Source organism: Pimephales promelas, chromosome 4 (genome assembly GCF_988280905.1).
Source record: "Pimephales promelas chromosome 4, fPimPro1.hap1.1, whole genome shotgun sequence".
Taxonomy (NCBI): domain Eukaryota; kingdom Metazoa; phylum Chordata; class Actinopteri; order Cypriniformes; family Leuciscidae; genus Pimephales; species Pimephales promelas.
Window position 1 is genome coordinate 40,327,031 of NC_142772.1, and position 20,805 is coordinate 40,347,835.

The window sequence follows — 20,805 nt, forward strand, 5'->3', positions numbered from 1 at the left end:
GTATAATTTAAAATGCTCACAAAATATAGTGGTAGCTATTCTTTTCAAAAACCAACTGAGAGCTGCCTGACTTGCTTTATATTTCTCCCTCTCACCTGGTCAAAATGTTGGAATTGAAAAGGGTTTGCACAAAAGTAAAGGGTCACAGTCACAGAACACTGCAGATGCTCTGCCTAGAGAAAATGTGTTTAAAAATATACTAAGTTCGTGTATTTTGCTTTGCACAGTCGAGAGCATTATTAAACAATTGTAACAGCATATTAAACAATAATGATAACAAAAATCTATGAATAAATTAATTATAATACAAGCAATGGTTTAAACCACCATGGTTCAATCACACCTGAGTTGCAATGAAGATGAAAAAAATTGTAGTATTGCAGCAGTATGTAGGCTTTTTATAAACAGAACTAAGAACACAATGAAACAAAACAACCTCTACACGTACGCGATGGAGAATCGACAACTGAACAAAACAAACTGAGGACTTAAGGGTTTTTTACATGTCAACGATATAGTCTACTAAGGTCCTGTTTACACGAGAACGCTCGCGGGTGAAAACGTAAAAATATTTTATCGGATGTGCCTTTCGTTTACACAGCGACGCCGTTTTTGGGGCTTAAAAATGCAAAAAAGTGAAACCACCCTCCAGAGTGGAAATCTTAAAAACGCTCCACCGTCGCGTTCCAGTGTAAACGGTAAAAAAGCAAAAGTCTGCCTGACAGTGAAGGTTGTACACAAGCGCGCGGACTTGGTGTTGTTGTGTGGCAGTGCTCCACATCGCCACCTAGCTGCCTGGAGTGCATATTACACTGAATTTCACACACTATTGCGTCACTATATGCACGCGGATTTCCCACCCAAAATGCTCGTCTAAATGCAGAATAAAAAGAGATAACGCAACGCCAATTTTGCGATTTCTCTTCAGAATCGTTTCTGTGTAAACATAGCCTTAAAGCTGAGATGTTTTTCCTTTTAGTTTTCCACATACATTGTCAAAATGATCCCTGTTCGCGCAGATCTGCGAAAATGACTAAAAACGATTCTCAATTCTGCTGTCAGGCCATTAGATGGCGATGAAATGCTATATTGAACAACACGCAATATTTATGAGCTTGACTTAATCATTTTCACAGATTTGCGTTTTTTTGTTTTGTTTACACAGAGACAGTTTTCAAAAACTTGTGTTTTCATTCACCCAAAATGCTGTTATTGTGTAAATTAACATCCAAAACGCATAAAAAGTCTTCCGTTTTTAGTTGAAAAAGGTGTCGTGTACACAGCCCCTTAAAACAGCCTACACAGAGATAAAGGAGATAACTAAATGAACAACAGGTGAACTTAATTAGTGGTTACCTAGCACACACAGAGGTCAACCAAAGAAACTAAGCATAACTGTGACAGGTAACTACATGTATTGATTATTCAAGTTCACTAAGACCAGCAATATGCATGAAGAAGTAAATAATGTAGTTTTCTTATTTCATATTGTCTGTTAGTAACCACATATTTGGTTTCAACTTTTCGGCATCTGATGTTATCTGAATATTCATTCGATTTGTTGGAAAAGCTCAAATAAATTAAAAGTCAGTGTGCTGGGAGAGTTAGGAAATCATTCCTAAATCCTCTTTGCATTGGTGATGTTGTTGGCAGCACTGTAATCCTCTCTGACAGACCCTTTCGAGTCAAAGCTGCTGAGGCCACAAACCTCTGGATATTAACATACACACATATACGAACCTGTCCGAGAAGAGAAGGGAAACTGTACAGTATGCCTATATCTGTGAGCACATAGGGTATAGCCTACACAACTACAAACCTCATCCCCCTGCTGACTCTTTTCCGAAGTTTAACTTGTGTTACATTTGAATTCAAGCAACTTGTATTCAAGGGGAGTGGGGACCGAATGCAAAGTTTTGCAGGAACACTTCTAAGAAAAGTTTTGCAAGCAAAAGCAGTGAAATATAATTTTCCTCCCATATTGTTCCATCACCATGTTTCCTTGGGGCTCTGTATATTCATTCAAAATGTGAATAAATGAGTATGTCGACATTAAATACTATTTTTTTTTTACAGACACTGACAGAAATGTGTGTTTCAGTTGGTGTGAAAAGATGGAATTGTCTAGAAAATGATCTAAAATGTTGTTCCAATATTCTACAATTTAAATATAAGTATAAACAGAAGATACTTAATTTGTATGACCAAAGGCTATTGTTGAGGCAATTGATGCAATTTCAACATTCATCTTTAAAGATTAATGTTAAAATTCAGTAAATTACCTCAACAATAGCCTTTGGTCATGAAGTCATATACACTAACAAATCAATGATTAGTTTCACAGACATAAACTGAAATATTCGTCTATTGTTCTCTGAGATGCACCCAATGGAAACAAAGAAAGCATCACATTTCTAAAAATGACATGCTACTTGAGGCATGTGCCAACCCAGCGGATGTCATAGCTCAGTGACTTTGGAGCCTGTTCACAACATCAACTGTAGCGTTTGAATGTTTTATCCTCATGCGTTGAGATTTCCTTTGTTTGCCAGCCAGCATGGGTGTTACTGGAAGCGTTGCTGAGGTGTTGCAGTTCTCTAAACCCTGTCTGGATTAGAAAGATAACATTCATAATGTTCTATGCCTACTCACGCTGGTCGTGAGGTTTTGAGTGTTTGTACATGCTTGAGTGTGTGCAGAGCAATTTTAAGCGACGATGTAGAGCAGGTAAATGCTACACAATCTATACTACAACCAAGGATCTGTGATTGTGGGGTTTAGATTGCAGACATTTTGCACTAAATTGCAGCATGAACAGAAATGTATGGTTGTAGGCCATGCATTGTGTGCAAAGATGTAAACAGTTTGCATTCACTTTGGGGGATATTTCATATCCATTGAGCTTCTTCTTAAATTTTAATTTTGAATTGAATTTTTTATAAATAGGTTTGTAAATGAATACATTTTCCATTAGTTCATTCTCAGATTTTCTGGTCTGTAGGACAAGAAAGGTTGGGAAATACTGTGCTTCAGTTGGTTCATAAAGATTTACAGTTGAGGGCCAAGAAACAGGGTTGTAGGCTGTAGGTCGGCTGCTCAATCCGAGAGAAAAAAACAAAAAACATATGGACACCAGCATATGTTGTATTTTGGATTATGTTTGCTGGCATTTCTAACAGCATTCAGCAAGGCAACCAGCTTCACCAGAAGCATGTTCAGTCATCTTCACCCCGTAAGTTTTTTTCTGGTAAACATGGCGCACACCCTTCAGCTAAACCACCACAGCAAACTATTAATTTTTTTTTTTTTATTTAATTCTGGATGCACTGATGAACTTTGGGTTTCATCATGTTTGGGTCCATAATTAAGACCCACTTCATTTTGAGTCACTTTGATAAAAAAAAACAAAAAAAACACAGTTTGTGTTTTATGCACTAAAGTAAAAAAAAAATATTTTTAACATCAAATAACATAGGCTATCGTGTAATTTAATAACACAGACATAACAGACATGAACACTTGAACAGAATTGCAGTACAAACACAAAACAAGAATTCACAGGGAATGACAGAAAGAACCAAGCCAGAGAAAGTCGACCAAGCTTAGACCTTATGTAGCCCCGCCCCTTTTTAGTGCCGCACTCGAAAATACTCGTCTGTATTTTCACAACGATCTTGCATAGGTATGAATGAACTGCTCGTAAATAATTTCCTGCTCGACATTTGTTAACACATCTGGTTTACAATGCTTACGATAAACATTACAATGCTCATGATAACTTTTGTTAACTCTACAATAAGTAAATCCACTTCACCAGCTAATTACTCCTCGACAGCGATGCCATAGAAATATACGGAGCGACCGCAAAAACGTAAGTTCAAAGACAATATTCTAAAGATGATGGTGCCCACTTTTCTCTGGTGCATAAGGTCTATATGGGGAGCAAACAAGATGAGAGACAGGTGAAAACAATGAGGGCTGATGCAGGCAGAGAATTATGGTAGATGTAGTTTGTGAGGGAATGACAATAGTATGTTTTGGAGTGCCCTCTGTTGGCTCTCAAGGGCACTCCAGCTGGTGATTGTAATAATAATGCTCAAAATGTATTTCAATGTAAGTGACTGAAAATGATGGAACTCACACACACACATACTACACACAATAAAACATTTTGAAATGTATTTTTACAAACGTTTTGTTAGTAAATGACTCTCAATAAATGATCACATTTATTTGCATTTCTGAGGTTGCAGTCTAATTCTACTCTGTTGTGGTGTTGGTTGTCTGGTAAAATATATATAATCCTCTCTACTAGGAGTCATTGCTCAGTAGTCTGTGGGAAACTCAATACTGTCAGAATTAATGAATACGCCTGGTGTCTTCACCCAGTGCTTCCACTAAAACAAACCCAGCAGAGCCAATGTCAATTTTTCAGTACTGGAAAACATAATATCCAATTTACAACCACATCTCTTTAATAATCAGTTCATCTCTGTATGCATCTCCTCTGAAGTGTCAGTCACTGTCCTTCAGGTGGATTACAGTGAGACAAGATTTAATTGGTCTAGAAATACCATGTTTGTGTGTGTTTGGCGGTGCTGAGGTTTGTTCTGCCTTTTCTGTAAAGGCCTCATGTAGATCCACACAGTGTTGACATCTGTGTTGTTCAGAGTAAATTGGCTAAAGCTGAGAGAAATCGACTGATTCACCAATAGACTGTCAACTAATTTAAACTTTAAGCAAGAAAACATATCTCAGGCTCCAGGTTTCCAGGTGAAATACAACTGGAATAGGACATACATCAGCAGAATTATAAAATATTTAAATAATTATTGTAATTCTCTTTAAAGGGATACTCCACTTTTTTTTGGAAATACACTCATTTTACAACTCCCCCAGAGTTAAACTGTTGAGTTTCACCTTTTTTGAATCCATTCAGCCGATCTCCGGTTCTGGCGGTACCACTTTTAGCATAGCTTAGCATACATCATTGAATTTCACAAGACCATTAACATTTCTCTCAAAAAAAATTACCAAAGTTTTTCGATATTTTTCCTATTTAAAACTTGACTCTTCTATGGTTACATTGTGCACTAAGACAGACGGAAAATGTAAAGTTGCGATTTTCTAGGCTGATATGACTAGGAACTATACTCTCATTCCTGCGTAATAATCAGGAAACTTCACTGCCGTACCATGAGTGCAGCAGGCGCAATGTTATGACGCAGCGCCTGAAAATAGTGCCCAGCTTCCAATGTGACCGGGACTAAGTTTGTGTAGTCATCACGCCTGCTGCTGAAGTTTGTTACTAAACATGTTAGTGTATAAGAGTGTGTATGTTTTAAAAAAGTATTTAAAAAGCTACTCAACCAAAATAGTAAACACAAGTACAAGCCAACTTTTATACGTATTATACTTTTAAGCATTGCTCGATCAAGTATAGGCCACATATACTTGGACTTTTCTCTCAGTATAAGTGAAGAGTTCAGATGCAAAAGCCTCTAAATGCCATTTGAAATTTTCTTCTTTAATGATGATTTTTATCAAACTTGTATATTTAAGTTCAGTAATTTCACTTAAATAACAATTAATAGGTAATTATCATTGCCATTTAAGTGAAATCACTGAACTTAAATATACAAGCTTGATAAAAATGATCATTCTAGAAGAAAATTTCAAATGGCTCTTAGAGGCTTTTGCATCTGAACTCTTCAAGTCAAGTACACTTAAGTGCAATTTGAAGTATATTTCTGAGAAGTACATAAAGTAGCCTATATTTCTGAGAAGTACAGAAAACCACCATTTTAGAAAGGCCTCCCATCCCTTTCGAAAAAGAAGTTTATTCAAATGTAGCTACTAATAGCACACTTGAATAAACGTCTTTTTCGTAAGGGATGGGAGGCCTTTGTGTCTAAAAAGGTGAAGCATTGTGGCATTAGCATGTTCTGTAAGTTAGTTTTCATAAATGGTCTTTTTCGGCAGCATTTGTGTTCTAAAGTTAGTGTTTTCATAGGACTGTTTTATTTCAAAAGATCGAGGAGCGTTTGGTTCCCCATGACCAGTTAATATATAAAAAAGGCTTTTGTACGCAATGTAATGAATGTTAAATGTTTTAGTGCTCACCAGTCAGGGTGTCATTTTATGGCTAAAGCTATGTTCCCCATGTGGGCTGTTTAATCTTGTTTAAACTATACCCATTAAGTACAAATTGAGTTATTTGATTGCCATTGCTCTGGAGGGTGGCTTTGGCAGTCTGATTTGTCTAAGATTGTTTACAACAGCATTTTATGTGGTTTAGACCAATCGGAATGCTTTACAAATATGCAAGGAGGATTTTTATGCCTTGTGTAAACATGGACAGTCTATTTTCCAAAATGGCCACCTGTGTGGACCCCTCAGATGATCCTTATTATCCCATTAGGAATCCAAGCCATATTCAGTCTTGCTCTCATAGACATGAAGGAAACACTGTATACTGAATATTCATGACAACCTGCCACTTACTGGATGTGTGTCCAATAACTGACAGTCAGAATGAAAATGTTTCCCCAGCTTGGGAGGATCGGGGTGTGTCTGGTGGGTTCAGATATTCCTCTGGGTGTTGTTGCATCCAAAAATGTCTCTGGCACATTTGGCTTGTGGAGCGAAGCTTATTTCTGTTCAGACAAGGCTGCTTAATGTCTATTACCTGGATTAGATGGCAATCTGTGACGGGAGAGCTGCATGAAGCAGGGACACTTTAGCAAACACAAGTCTTATTTTGAGCAGTCCAAAAAATAAATATAGCATCTGAGAACTAATTATCTCAATGAAGAGAAAATTTTATCTAAACTCTTCACAACTCAATCTTGTCTTAAGCGGATATATTCAATAGATGACATCATGACAGTGGGTTGATCTCTGTAACCGGATGGAGTTTGGGTTCCTTGCCACTACTGTTGCCTTTGCCTTGCTTTAGGGTTTAAAAGACACTTAGTCTGTAATATTTTTGACTGCACTGACACTATTGGATGAGAACAAAACTGGAACTGAATGGCGCTATTGTCTTCTGTAGAGCTGCTTTAGCTGAATCGAATTGGTTTCATAAGTGATGAACTCTCCAACATCGAGACTGTTTATTGAACTGAACTGAATCAACATTGCACTGACTCAAGCTGAATAATGACACTATTGTTTTCTTGACATAATTTCCATAATTGATGAACTGTACACACAATAATTGAACTTAACTGAACCAACACTGAACTGACTAGAACTCTAAACAATGAAACTACTGTATTGTCTTGTTAGAGGTGCTTTACAGCAGAATTTGAATTTGCCACATATGCTGAAGTTTGCATTCTGTTTTTTTCCTGTTTGTGAAGCAAGTTTGAGACAATGTGTATTGTATGAAGCACTATATAAAGGTGGCTTGACTTGATTGCAATTGAGAAGCTTTTAAAGCTTGCACCTTTTTTTCCCTATCTGTCCCATGTGTGCGTGTCCAGGGGTGATGTGAGAGGTTAACCAGGTATAGGTTAGTACTCTATGTGCCCATGCATGCAGTCCTCATGCCAGGCAGGGGTGTGCAGGCCGTACCCGTCTGCCATACTTACATGTTGATGGTGTAATAATGATCAGTAAAATGTGTACCATCTGCCTGCAGGCGCGTGGCACCCAGGCCATTACACCAGATGGCATCAATCGTGCCAGCTGATGTGGTAGTGTTAATAAACAGAACAGTCCTCTTCCTCTCTCAGTCGCTCTCCTCCTCTCTTCTCATTGTTGTTCTCTCCATCATGTTCCTTCTCACACACTGTCATTAATGGCACCCTCTGCTTTCTTTCTTTCTTTCTTTCTTTCTTTCTTTCTTTCTTTCTTTCTTTCTTTCTTTCTTTCTTTCTTTCTTTCTTTCTTTCTTTCTTTCTTTCTTTCTTTCTTTTCCTCTTTCCACCCTCCTTCCTCTGATGAGCAAAGCATCTGGGAGATGACACCTCGTTAGCTCTTCTCTCCAGTTCGTTGTGACTCCAGTAAACGGCACAGAGACAGAAACTTGTGGCGTGTTGAGTGCAAACCCCTCATCAGCTTTAATTAAAGCACATCGGATTCTGCTCCTCAGCCAGTCCAACCTGAAGCCTCTGGTTTGTCTGGTGTGTTGTGGGTGTAGGTGTGTGTGTGCCATTAACCCTTTAAGGCCTCCTCAAGGCGTTATGAGCAGATATATTACTAAGCTACAATCAGCAAATATTTATTGTTATATTTATTTTGCAGATGCTTTTTGGGGACTTGCAATAGAAAGACAAGCAATTTGTCAGATTCAAAGTTCATAGTTTACAATGCCAAATTTAGAAAGCTACAATAAGAAAGCAGAGGCTTTTTTTGATAATAATATTATAATATAATAAAATATAAATGTCAGACTTTGCTGCCCACGAGATATGGTGCCAACATGAGTGAATGGGCTCTATGCACGGCGGTATTTCCGGTGAAGCATTAGGGATGCTCGATAACTTCTGCCGATCGTAGAGTCCAATGCAATACCGAGAATATTGAATTTTATACTCCATGGTTATACTAAAGAAACGTTAGTCACAAAAACAGATAAAACAGACACCCCTCGTTGTGTTTATGCTTCTTTTTAAAATTATATTAAATAAATATAACTAATATTACATCTAAACGTATGTACGTTTCATTTCAAAGACTGGAGGACAGTAAATTTTGATGACTCTGCCTGAGTCTGCCATAATCCCGTTTTCCTCGGTTTTCCTCCGCTTTAATCTCCACAACCGGAAATGGACGAGCATCCTTGCGTCAAATGTGGAATTTATGCGTGCATATAGCCCATAGGCTATAGCCTTCTTGATTGATTAAACTCGAAAACACTAATTCATTCAGGAATTAAACTAGTAAATTACCCTCTTACTAGGCCTATCTTAATAATTTTACAAAATATTTCTTTGTCACAAGTAGTAAAAGTAGGCCTAGTATACGGTTCCAAATTCTGCATGTAGCCTACTTGAGAGTGAGTCACTGAATCATTCGAACATCCGAATCGTGCAGAAGCGAATCATTCAGACAGGAACGAAACACCTCTACTGTTGATCGGACATACGCAGCAGCACTCGGTTCTTGTTTGGAAGGAACTATCTTCGTTAGCGGTGCAAATAGAGAATGGAACCTGTAATATTGGGTTTTAAATGTAAGTTGCTCAATATTAACTTATTGTTTTAGCTGAACTGTTCAAAATTAACATCATGCACGCAGTTTAGCGGTAATGCGGGCATCGGCTGCAGGACTACTAAAGGGGCACTAACACTAACATGCGAACATGCACTAACGGCTCATTCTCCTCAATGAATGAGAGTAAAACTAATACTACTTCTACTACTAAAAATAATAATAAAACATAAAGAGAAACATAAACATATAAACAGAAACAGTAAACATAAAGAGAAAGAGATGAGATATTCCTTTATTTAGGCCTACTGCAAATTCTGTAAACAACATTATAGTCATTTTTATATGAAGGCTTGAAATGTTTTTACTCAATATGAAAACTTTTTATAATAAGCACCTCAAAACATCAAACATGTAATATAATAGAATTTGAATAATCAACTAATTTGTTGAAGAGCCCTGATATAGCCTAGGTTAATCAACTGATTGTATTGGTCAGTTGTTATTTTATCAGCAAAACAGGTAAGTGGACACTACTGTTCCAAGTTTGTGGTCAGTACATTTTTTTTTTTTTTTGAAAGACTTTGGATGCATTCAATTGATCAAAAGTAAAAGGCAGTAAAAACATATATTGTCACAACTAATTTTACATTTCAATTAAACAATGGGTTTTTTTTTACTTTAAAGGGGTGGTTTACTGCTTTTTTCTTTGCATTATTGTGTTTATTTGGTGGAATATAACTTTTTAAAGTCTTCGTGTTTTAAAAAAAATATTTTTTAAAAGCCTAATTTATCATAAATTTCACCTTTATTATAAGCCGTTTTCTCTGCTGGTGGATTATGACAGATCATTTGCAAGGGAGTAATCCACCAGCCGTAAACTGAAGTCTCCCCGGGGGCCGCCATTGGTTAACAAGCCATCACCTGCTGTTAGCATTCCATTGACTCCCATTCATTTTGGCGTCACATTGACAGCGAATAACTTTACATCTGAGGTGTTTAAAGACTAAATTTTTCCATTGTGTATTTCTAAAGAAAAATATATATAAAAGGCTCCACCTTGCATCTTACGTTATGGCCCCATAGAAGGAGTTTTTGTAAAAATAGGCTAAAGATTGCATCATAACCATGGGACTCTCTGTCGCACAGTACAATTCTAATTGACTTCACTCTTCTCAGTTAAAGTCAATGTGGTCACTGTGTCCATTTCTTTTACTGTCTATGGTCATTTGAATGACTAGTTGACTTCCTGATTTTATGAAACCACTCCCTCAGAAACAGCCAATGGGCTCAGATTGGTTAGTTGGGCCGCTGTTTTGTGATTGGCTAAACTGTAGACCACACTGTCCAGAAACTTCACGCCCATTACCTTTACGGGCGAAAGTTGCATGTATCAGTTTGAGCCAGAATCAGACCCAGAAAGCGGCAATGAAGAGAGTCAAGCAGAACCTCCCCAAACACGCCTCTTACAAAACATAGTTTTTTTTTAATTCTATTCTGTTCTACTATCACTATTTCGATACATTGTTACTTGTAAATGCTACTGCTGCTTGTTAGCTTTTGAGATATGGTTTTCTCCTGATTAAATAGGCTACATAATACATACAATAAATACAACCTGTAATTAAACCATACTGTACACTGATAACAGCAGCTGAAGTTTGCTGTTGCGATCACATATAATTTGAACTTTATACGTTTATACAGTTATATGTTTGTCTTATACACACAATATATGCTAACTGGCGAACTAACTGGCTACTATAAACAAATGGCTTTGGCATTGGTTTACGTTCTTGATCAAATCGAAAAATTAAAATTGCGTCATAAATGATACATGAAAAATACATTTAAAAAATGAATACATAATTACAAATTCAGGTCCAAAATGTATATTTGCGTTTGTCATAGACACACAAAATAGCACAACTAAGTGGCTGAAATTATACATGCAAATACATTATTAATTTTTACTTATCGGTTGTGGCCCAACAACTGTTGCCTATAGTTTTAATGTTGAAACTGCTTCATATTTTAGTAACAGTTTCTTGTTCACAGAGAGCTAAATTAGGAAAATAATCAAACATAAATTTCAGCCTTTGTTGACGAACTACAGCATCCGTAGGAAGCCCGAACACAGAAGACCTGACAGCTGGGTGGAAATAATCACACTTTCGATGGCATATGTACAGCTCTCCACTATAACTCATCCTCTTCGACAAAGCCGCAGAAATATGGCTATGCCCCCTTTTTTGCATATTCCGAAGGGAGGGTTGATGTAAATGTATGGGTCAGTTACGTATAAAACCCGGGAATTCTCTCTTGTTGTAGTCTCATTTGAGTCGTTTTTTTAGGCATTAAACTTCCTGATGTTTAAAAGATGATATCTCTGCTTACTTTGAACTTTCAGCGCATCAATTGCAGGCACCAACAGCAACATTAGACACTACTCAAAAAATGAAAAAAGTGAAATCACAATCAACCACCCCTTAAAATTGATCTAATATACAAGCTGTTTTCATCAAATCAGCATCAAATCAGCATATTAGACTAATTTCTAGAGGATCATGTGACATTGAAGACTGATGCAGTAATGATGCTGAACATTCAACTTTGCCATCACAGGAATAAATTACTTAAATGTACCATATTAAAACGGTTATTCAAATTTTATTTTAATGTTGAATGTATTTTTATGTTAAATACATGCAAAATCTTATGCCCTCCACATGTTTGAATGGAATACTAATACATCTATTTTTTATTGGTCATTCAAGGTGTCAATCACATGAATGCATAATAAGATAGCATCATGTAATTTCACAAACGATGAGATGATTTGCTATTTGCCCATCACCTATTTAGTATGGCACTGGATGTGTGTTTTTTTTAGTGAAGTACTGATTTGTCACCCACAAGCCATGCTCTGCATTCAACAGATTTTCCTGTCCTTGTAACATCCAATCCAACATCCAAATATTATTTTATCAAACACTAAAGGCAGGTTGACTCTCACAATGATTTCTATTTGACTTAATGCATTGGTCAAAAAATGAACACTGCCTCTGAGCTGTAAAATACAGTACGTGGCTGACTGTAGAATGCTATTTCACCTTAATCCAAATTCAGAAAGCATCCACACATGCTGAAAAGGCTGGGACCCCATATCTCAGATGTTTTAAAGGACTTTCTTACACTGCCAGTGATGTTTGTTTCTCTCTGATGAGAGTTCGGTGATTCAATTGAGAGAGTTGTAAATGCACAACCTGAGACCACCTAGTTTGAGTATGATTACGTGTGTGTATCCGCTTCTATACAACCATCTGTATATAAATTTTGTCCGAACCTGTTAAGATAGAGTGATATTTAGCTTTCATGTGAGTCAGCCCCTCATTTTCTAATTGTGGCTCGTCCTAGCCATCTGCCACACACTCGTCTGCGTCTCATCCCTCCTTTCTGTTCATTAGCACAATTATTTTCCCTCCGTTTGTGAGCACAACTCCTTCTGGTCATCCAACAGCCATATAACATTCCTGGCACCCACTAATGGATCTTTGTGTGCTGTGAATAAATGTGTGAAGGCTGTTTCTGGATTAGGCCTCAATGTGTTTTGTTCTTCACTCTTGAGTTTCATTATTACCGAGTGTTAAATTCGGCTCATTAGCTAAACAGCACTTTTGGCCAAAGCCCTCATGTCGATGAGGTGTTTTTATGGGATTTGGGTGGCAGAAGCATTTTTGAGACATTTTGTAAACTGAGCATCATTGATTTGACTATGTTTGTGTGAAGTGATTGAAGGTTTGTTTGACATTCTCCATTCTTCACTCATAGATCACATTACATTGAGGAATGGCCTTGTGCACGTTGTGCTAGTATGTCGAGTGTGAGGAAAGTAAATGTTTATATTCAGGAGTAAATAAACGTAAAAAACAAACAGATATAGATCTGCGTGATGAGACAGAATTTATACACCTAGATAAACAAGCCAGCGGGTAAATAAGAGGAGCGTAAATAACTAAAACAGCAAATTGCCGATTTGATTGCAAGATAGCCCAGTCAGATTGGATGTATTCTGAATCACTGTATTTACATAATTCAATCTCACTTTACAGAGCTCTGCTAATCAGCATGTGTCATGCTGGGAATGCCACGGGACAGAAGGTGAATGGGCAGGTCTTCATTGAAATTCATTGGTGTGTGTCTGTACCGAGCATGCTCAGTTGGACTCCTCCCCAACATGCCTCATCACACCGCAAGGCTTTAGCCAGTCTGATGAGCAACGTTCGTCTCCACAACGACCAAAACAACGTCTCGCTCTGTGAGTTGTGCCTTGCGGGCCATCCCATGGGACGCAATTATATGCAAATGAGGGTAATTAAGTCCTTGCGCACCGTGAGACGAGATCAAAATTAATATTTGCACTCTTCTTAATAAATCTGTCGATCTCTCCATCCCCTCTCTCTCTCCTTTCTGCAGGTGGGATGCTTTCTCTGGGGTAATCTACTGGCAAGTGAGATGTTTGCTTGAATCGCACTTCACTAACACTCCCCACTAACAGCAAAATCATGGGAAGTGTGTCATTATTGTTATTATTTCCTGTTTAGAATTCACATTATCATTATTTCAGTGATTGGCACACGGCTCAGGGGTCTTGCTTGTTGATTGGCTTACTTTTTGACAGAATTAGACCTAAAAGAATGTTTTATTCAGATAACTTATCACAGTGGCAGAAAAAAACTGTAGAACTGGAGGGGTTAGTGTTCATCAAGTATGTAATAATAATTATTAATGATAGATTGAGACTAGTGTTTAAATTTTGAAAAGTAAGCAATATTTGGTCAAATTTTGTACTATCCAGGATGTTTTGTCTGTTGCTTAGTTCTACTTTTACAGCGTTAAGCTGGATAGTCCCATTTAAAATGGCAGTGCATTGGACATGTGGAATATCTATGCTAACACAACACCGTTCTAACAAGTCAAGTCAAGTCACCTTTAATTATATAGCGCTTTTTACAATACACCTTTATTAACGATAGTGCTTTTTGTATCAAAGCAGCTTCACACTAATAACATGAAAATAATACTACAAGTTTGTTTCTTGAAGAAAATTGCAATAAGGCAGATCAATAATATTGTTGCACAATAAATGTCCTCAACTAAGCAAGCCAAAAGCCAAGGCAACAGTGGCAAGGAACCAATTCTCCATCAGGTGATAGACTGGAGAAAAAAACCTTGGGAGAAACCAGACTCAGTTGGAGGCCAGCTCTCCTCTGGCCAACGAATGTGCAGTGTATATGATTATGATTCAGGCAACATTACAGGTCAGAAGTCAGATTTGATCAGAACATTCACAATATTTCTCCAGTTCCATCTGGTTGGAGGTTGGAGTCATCACGCCAGTATGGAGACTATAACGTAGAACGTGACAGAATGATAAGGAACTATATTAGTGTCTATTACACCATCGTACGATTTATTTATTTATTTATTTATTTGACAGGGACAATGCAAACAAACATAGTGTCAAGATCAAGCATGTCACTGAAGTGTTGCATATAAAGTTTATAGCTATAGCTAATTTTCAACTCCTTTTATACACAATAAAATTTACATGATTAGCTACTTCAATAATAATAAAAAAAAAATTATTATAATAATAAAAAAAATAATACTAATAATAAAAATACTAATAAGCATACATATCATATACAACTCTAATAATTAAATGTAGTTAAAAATGAGTACAGTTTTGGTTTATTTTTAACCAATTGTTCAGCCTGGAAATTAACATCTTAAAGTCTGACACAGTCTTGACTTCAAAAGGTAAAGAGTTCCAGAGTTTAGAACTCTTTACAGAGAAGGTTGTCTGTCCAAAACTGGTCCTGCAGTATGATATTTTACAGTCAAGATTTGTGGAGCTCCTAGTGACTCGGATGTTGTCCTGTCTCACAATAAATGTACTTAGTGGCTCAGGTGCTAGATTATTAATGCACTTATGAATTAGTTTAAGAAAGGAAAATTTCATAAAACTATCAAAATTCATTAAATTATATTTCTTAAAGATGCTGCAATGATGATAACTTAATGGATATCATTCTGTTTATTATAATCACGTGCTACCGTTTTAATCTCCAGCTTTAAATACTTGAGCTCTTTAAGTCAGGATGCATTCAAATTGGCTTTCATTGTTTTTTAAAGTGATTCCAACGATATTGTCCAATTGATATTGTCTCTGTGCCATTACCATTGTAATTGTGGTGTGGACACTGCTATTCTGTTATATGTAGAATTACTTATTTTTTATCGTTATCTTTATCATTATAGTTATCGTTTTTGGTGTGAGTGTGCGTTATAATGATGTTCTGTATTTGGAATCATTGGGCCATGCAATTTTTTTTTCTTTGTTTCAGTGGCCTCTCTGTTGGCTGCAAAAATGGTAAACTGCCAGACTAGGTGTTCTCATTTGGCCTCCCATAAATAGCCCACGTTACAGCGTGATGGAAGCTGGTGCCATTTTTAGGAGCAATATTTCCTCACTTTACATTTTCCAATGTTGGGACATCCTCTTAATCTTACATCCTTCACTTTAACCTTTGTCTCTGCACTCCTCTAGCCTGTGATTTATCCATCAAATAAGATTCAAAACATCAGGGCCAGACAAGGACTTGCGATCTACTTCAAATTCTAGTTAGCTTGAAAAATCCTCTTTTTGAATCACAGATAATACACACATGCCAGTTAAATGGTCATGTCTTGTCTCTTATCTTCACTCACTGTTTTATCAGTATGGATCTCAGAAGCAACTGTAACATATTGCTGAATATTTTCAGCGAAAGGATTTGGCCGCATTTTCCAGATACTTTTTAGATGTGTGTTCCCTCGTGAGATGCTGGAGTAGGCTACTCCATTTGGCCCCCGACTGAGTCTGGTTTCTCCCAAGGTTTTTTTTTTCTCCATTCTGATGGAGTTTTGGTTCCTTGCCACTGTTGCCTTGGCTTTTGGCTTGCTTAGTTGGGGACATTTAATATTCAACAATATTATTGATCTGTGTTGTATTATTTTAATGTTATCGCTGTGAAGCTGCTTTGATACAATCTGTATTGTAAAAAGCGCTATAAAGGTGACTTGACTCGACTTTCAATAAGAGATCCAGTTCAAAGAAACGTTCGCACCTCCGGTTGTGTGCAGATTGATGACTCGTGACACCCGTATTTCATCCAAAGAGGCTAGTAAACAAATGATGCCGGACAGGCGCAATATGGAAATGTGCTCTTGATGTCTGAAAGACCAGGAAGTTATGACTGCACACACGCTTTGCGGCTCCGTTCCGGGTAATATACTCCCAACACATTCAGTCATTATAAACGGACCACGGTCAGGGCCAAATTGACATCAAATGAGGGCTTTGAATTAGCCCTTCTCGTCGGCATTGATTTATGCTCAGTGGTAAATTGCATCTCCTGAGGAGACGCGCATTTAAACAACAGCTTTTCAAGAGCATAATTGATCTGGTTGTAAGAGATCCTGAAAGGGCTGGAGGACCTCAGTCAGAAAAACATTCATTTCTGTGCAAATTGAAGAGAAAGAAAAGCATTCGTTTCAAAGACTGATTGCGTTTCGTCTATTTCAAAGGCAGAGATGTTTTAACAATGATTACTTGCTTGATGAACCATAGCTAATTTACATATCACAATCTCATTGGGTGTATTTTGTAATATTAATTTTTATTCCTCCGTTATGTCACACAGGAGAGCCAAAAGTGACGCGCGCGGCACTGCAAACAGTCTTGATGGTGTTCATTTGCATCAGTTAATTATTTAATTGTGTGTGCCTTTCTTTCTTAATTGGAATATAGGCTGTGTAATTGGGATGCTGGTGTCAGTTGAGTTTACGATGGCTTGTTTCACTAACTAATGAACGGTATTTCATGAGAGCCTTGTGGTGTGTATCATAGTGTTGCTGGTCTGTCCGCCCCAGAGATGTGCCTGCTAGCATGCCCTCTGAGCCCTGCAATTCACCCACTGTTAATGAGATTGTAATGTATGCGCTACAGTTCAACAAGCACGAGGCTGCCATTCTGCACCAGGGCTCATGTTTGGTGTGTCAAGGGTGTGTGTGTGTATCTGTGACAATAGTGTTTGCGTGTGTTTATTCTAATGAGGATCATTGTAGTTTCTGCTGATTGCTGTCCTCTCTAAGGCCAGGTGAACTTCCTCAAGCGACGGCCACATCTTGCCATCATTATTTTAGGAAATTGTTGTAGTCATCACAAACAACTCTTTATAAAAGCACTTTTTTTTTGTTAACTTCATCATTACGCAGTCTCCCAAGATGATAAATGGTGTCCCAAAACATTTCTTTGTGGTATGGAGTATGAAGAAATAGGGATTTTTAGCATCATTGACACAGAGCAAGAGCCCCCTCATTTTTTTGTTGTTGCTGGGGGTAGATGGCATTTTAACTGCCATGGCTTGCTGGTGTCGGGAAAAGGTGCACGCAAATTTTAGATACATTTTTTTTCTCTTTTTTTTCATGACTATATATTTACTGTAATGTTATTTTTGTGTTGTGAAGAGATTTTACTTCATTTAAAAAAATTGTGGATAAATGTTGTGTCCAAAAATGATGTCCAGCTTTTCAGTTTTGCAACATTTCTCCACAATTATACTGTTGTTGTGCCTAAACAAAATGTTTTTTTTTTTTATAACTAATGGCTTCCTAAAGACATGTTTAATTTAAAAACAAACAAACAAACAAACAAACAAACAAAAAAACATTGTGAATATCAATACTTGGGTCTCTGATGGTTAAGCATGTCCATGTGTGTGTGTGTGTGTGTGCATACTGTATGATAGAGGGTAAGAATGCAAGAAAGTGAGACAGAGAGATAAGAGAGCCAATCGTATTTGTTCTAAATGCACAATACAGTCCTTCCAAAAATCTGGGCCAGAAAACATCGATCCCAAAAGCTGGGCCTGGTGATTAGTTTCGGGAAGAAAACAGAATGCATCGGATTCACTTGCTGCATTCATCATTCATGCACTCAACTCAATAGCTGGAAATATTCTGCCTCCCAGAGAAAAAAAAAAAAAAAAAACATGGTTGCAAATAGCTCCTTTAATCATCAAAAGGGTAGTTATGATTAAAACTTTTGTTTTAAAAATGCTTTTAATAAAAAAAGATGTAGAATAATGTGATTGTCTTGGTGGATATCAAACTAATTGATTATTATCGACTAATGTTTTGTTATATGTTAATTTCTTGACAGTAGGTTCACAATTCAAGACATCAAATGCATGGGTTAAAAGAGGAAAAATAGGAAGGTGTTAGACATTTCAAATCTTGCATTGCTTGTGCTACTTAGACCACACACAGAGAAAAGGTATTCAGTTAACTTTCACTAGGGGTCCCCATTGCTCCTCTATTTGACCACAGAGACACTGAGGTTCCTACTAAATATATACATTTTCTCATACTTCCAATATATCTCGAAGTACTTTATTTTTGCATGCCTGTAGGCAAGGTCTTAGGTTTTAATTGTTGAATTGTATAGCTCAGTAAAATATAACCACTCAAACCAACCTCTGTTTTACTTTGTTTTGTTGACGGATTTTGAGCGTTTATGCTGGCGAGGCCAGGCTGAGAGACTAAACTAAACCGCTCAGTAAACCAATTTTATTGTTTGTTTCAGTTGGTAAAATGTAAGCCTATCAGCGTGTTAATATGAATTTAAGTCATATGTGTACAGCCATAAATCCCTTTTTTAATAAACATTTGAACAGAGTGCGTAAAATTTGCGTTTTGTAAAAGTATATGTGTTTTTGCTCATCTATCTGCCTCTTTGGTTGCAGGGATGAGGAGTTTCCTTGCTTGCGATTGGTTGTCTTTTTAGTGCACCTGTTCTGTCGGAAAACCCTATTGGTTAGCTTAGATGTCATTCATTTTCGCCTCTTCTTCACGCGCTTCCCGCTCTTAGCGCTGGAGTACCAGCTTGACTGTTGGCCTTTCTGTCTCAGGAGAACTGCGTGAGTAAGTTCATTTAGCCAAAGGGAAGATTAAAAAGCAGACATGTTCATGCAAAATCTGCGTCACAGAAGAGATGGGAACATTTCCGAGAGAGTCATTGGCGACCGCCGGTGGTTTTGCGCTCCCGTGCGCCAAGAGATGGATTCATAGGACGCGCGTCTGCTGTTCCCGCGCGGAGAACACCACCAACTTCTACGGCGCGTGACTTCATAACGCCACCGGTCCGGACCTTTATACTTGTGTTTTAAACTTTATGTATTGAAGGAATAATAACACGAGATTGAACAATGACAGTGACTTTCCCCGGCTTGCAATAACGCTTTATCACTTTAGTAAAGGGTTTGATTCTCGCTTCTAACGAATTTTTGGTGATAGTTAAAGGACACGGATTTTTTGAGGACCGCAACAACGCGACTCTGCTGCCGAACCAGTTACATTATCACATGACTTTCCACAGGATTATGCTATTTATTCAACAACTTCTCAAACTAGACAATTCATAATGTCGTGTTTGGACAATATACAACAACAACTCAGAAAGCCAAAGATGTTCGCTGTACGGATGGCGCTCCTGCACGCGCTCCTCGCCTCGTTTCTCCATGGAGGTAAAGAAACATTTACGCACATCCAAAACTTGTTGCGAGATGGCAAATCATGCAGAATAAATATAACGAGCATGATTGCAAGAATTATAAGAATCCGTCATGTATTCAAACAACTGTTGTTAAGAGCAAGGTCAGTGCGCTTTCATGTCTTTATCGCGTATGCAAAAAAGTTGATGCAGCTGCTCCCTATTCCACTTGACCCATTTTAACATCTTAATTTACACTTGAAATATTTATAGATGTATACACACACTTCTGTGGTAAGTGGTTCGTGCGTTTGGTTGCTTGGAGAGACTGTGGCGCGCAGCGACAGCAGCGGTGTGGTTTTGTTGTGCCAAGCGTATAAATAATAGAAATGTTGGTTTCTCACCTTGTTGTTTTGCATCCTATTATGAATTATACATGCATGAATGTAGTTAGCTAGCAAGACAGAGATGTAGAAATAGGAGGATGATTGATGCGTCCTGCATCGAGTTTTCTAACGAAATAGCGCGTGGAAAAACAAAATTATATGAGAGTGACACGGGCATGCTTTAACGGTTTATCTGTTAATATTATGTATTATTGTGCACGTGCAATTAACTTTAATCTCTTCTCACAGGAGTATTTTCTCTCAGTCATTTTATAATAGCTTGTTAAATGAGCTGGTTTGATTACAGTAAAGATGCATTTTCTTTCATTCATTTCAAGATGCGTTTTTAAATAGTTTATGGGGGCATTGCTGTTATATTTGAATGCTTATCGAATAAATACAAAGATATTTGCTATGCTAAAGGTGAGCCACCCTATTTTCACTCTCCACAGAAGCAAGAGACAGTGATGAAATGAGCAGACTTGTGTTGTGTCCCGGCAGCATGCTGTTTTTATTAATCCTCTCCAGCTGAGGACCCACAGTGGCCTTCACATCTATTTTTACTTATACTATCCCAGCAAGTCTGAAACTGGACATGTCATACAAACAAACAATTAGGCTGTGGGTGTGAGGTAGAGACAGACAGAAAGTGTGGGGGATGGC

General features: G+C 37.6%; 1 protein-coding gene across 1 annotated transcript in view; it reads left to right on the forward strand.

Annotated features, from left to right (window-relative positions):
- Positions 1-19,132: 19,132 nt before the first annotated feature.
- The window catches only part of LOC120470000 (transmembrane protein 132C), a 190,029-nt gene continuing 188,356 nt past the window's right edge, over positions 19,133-20,805 (forward strand). Inside the window, exon 1 of the mRNA XM_039659365.2 lies at positions 19,133-19,790. Within this exon, the coding sequence (XP_039515299.2) occupies positions 19,688-19,790 (103 nt within the window). The 5' untranslated portion in view covers positions 19,133-19,687. The remainder of the gene's footprint in view (positions 19,791-20,805) is intronic.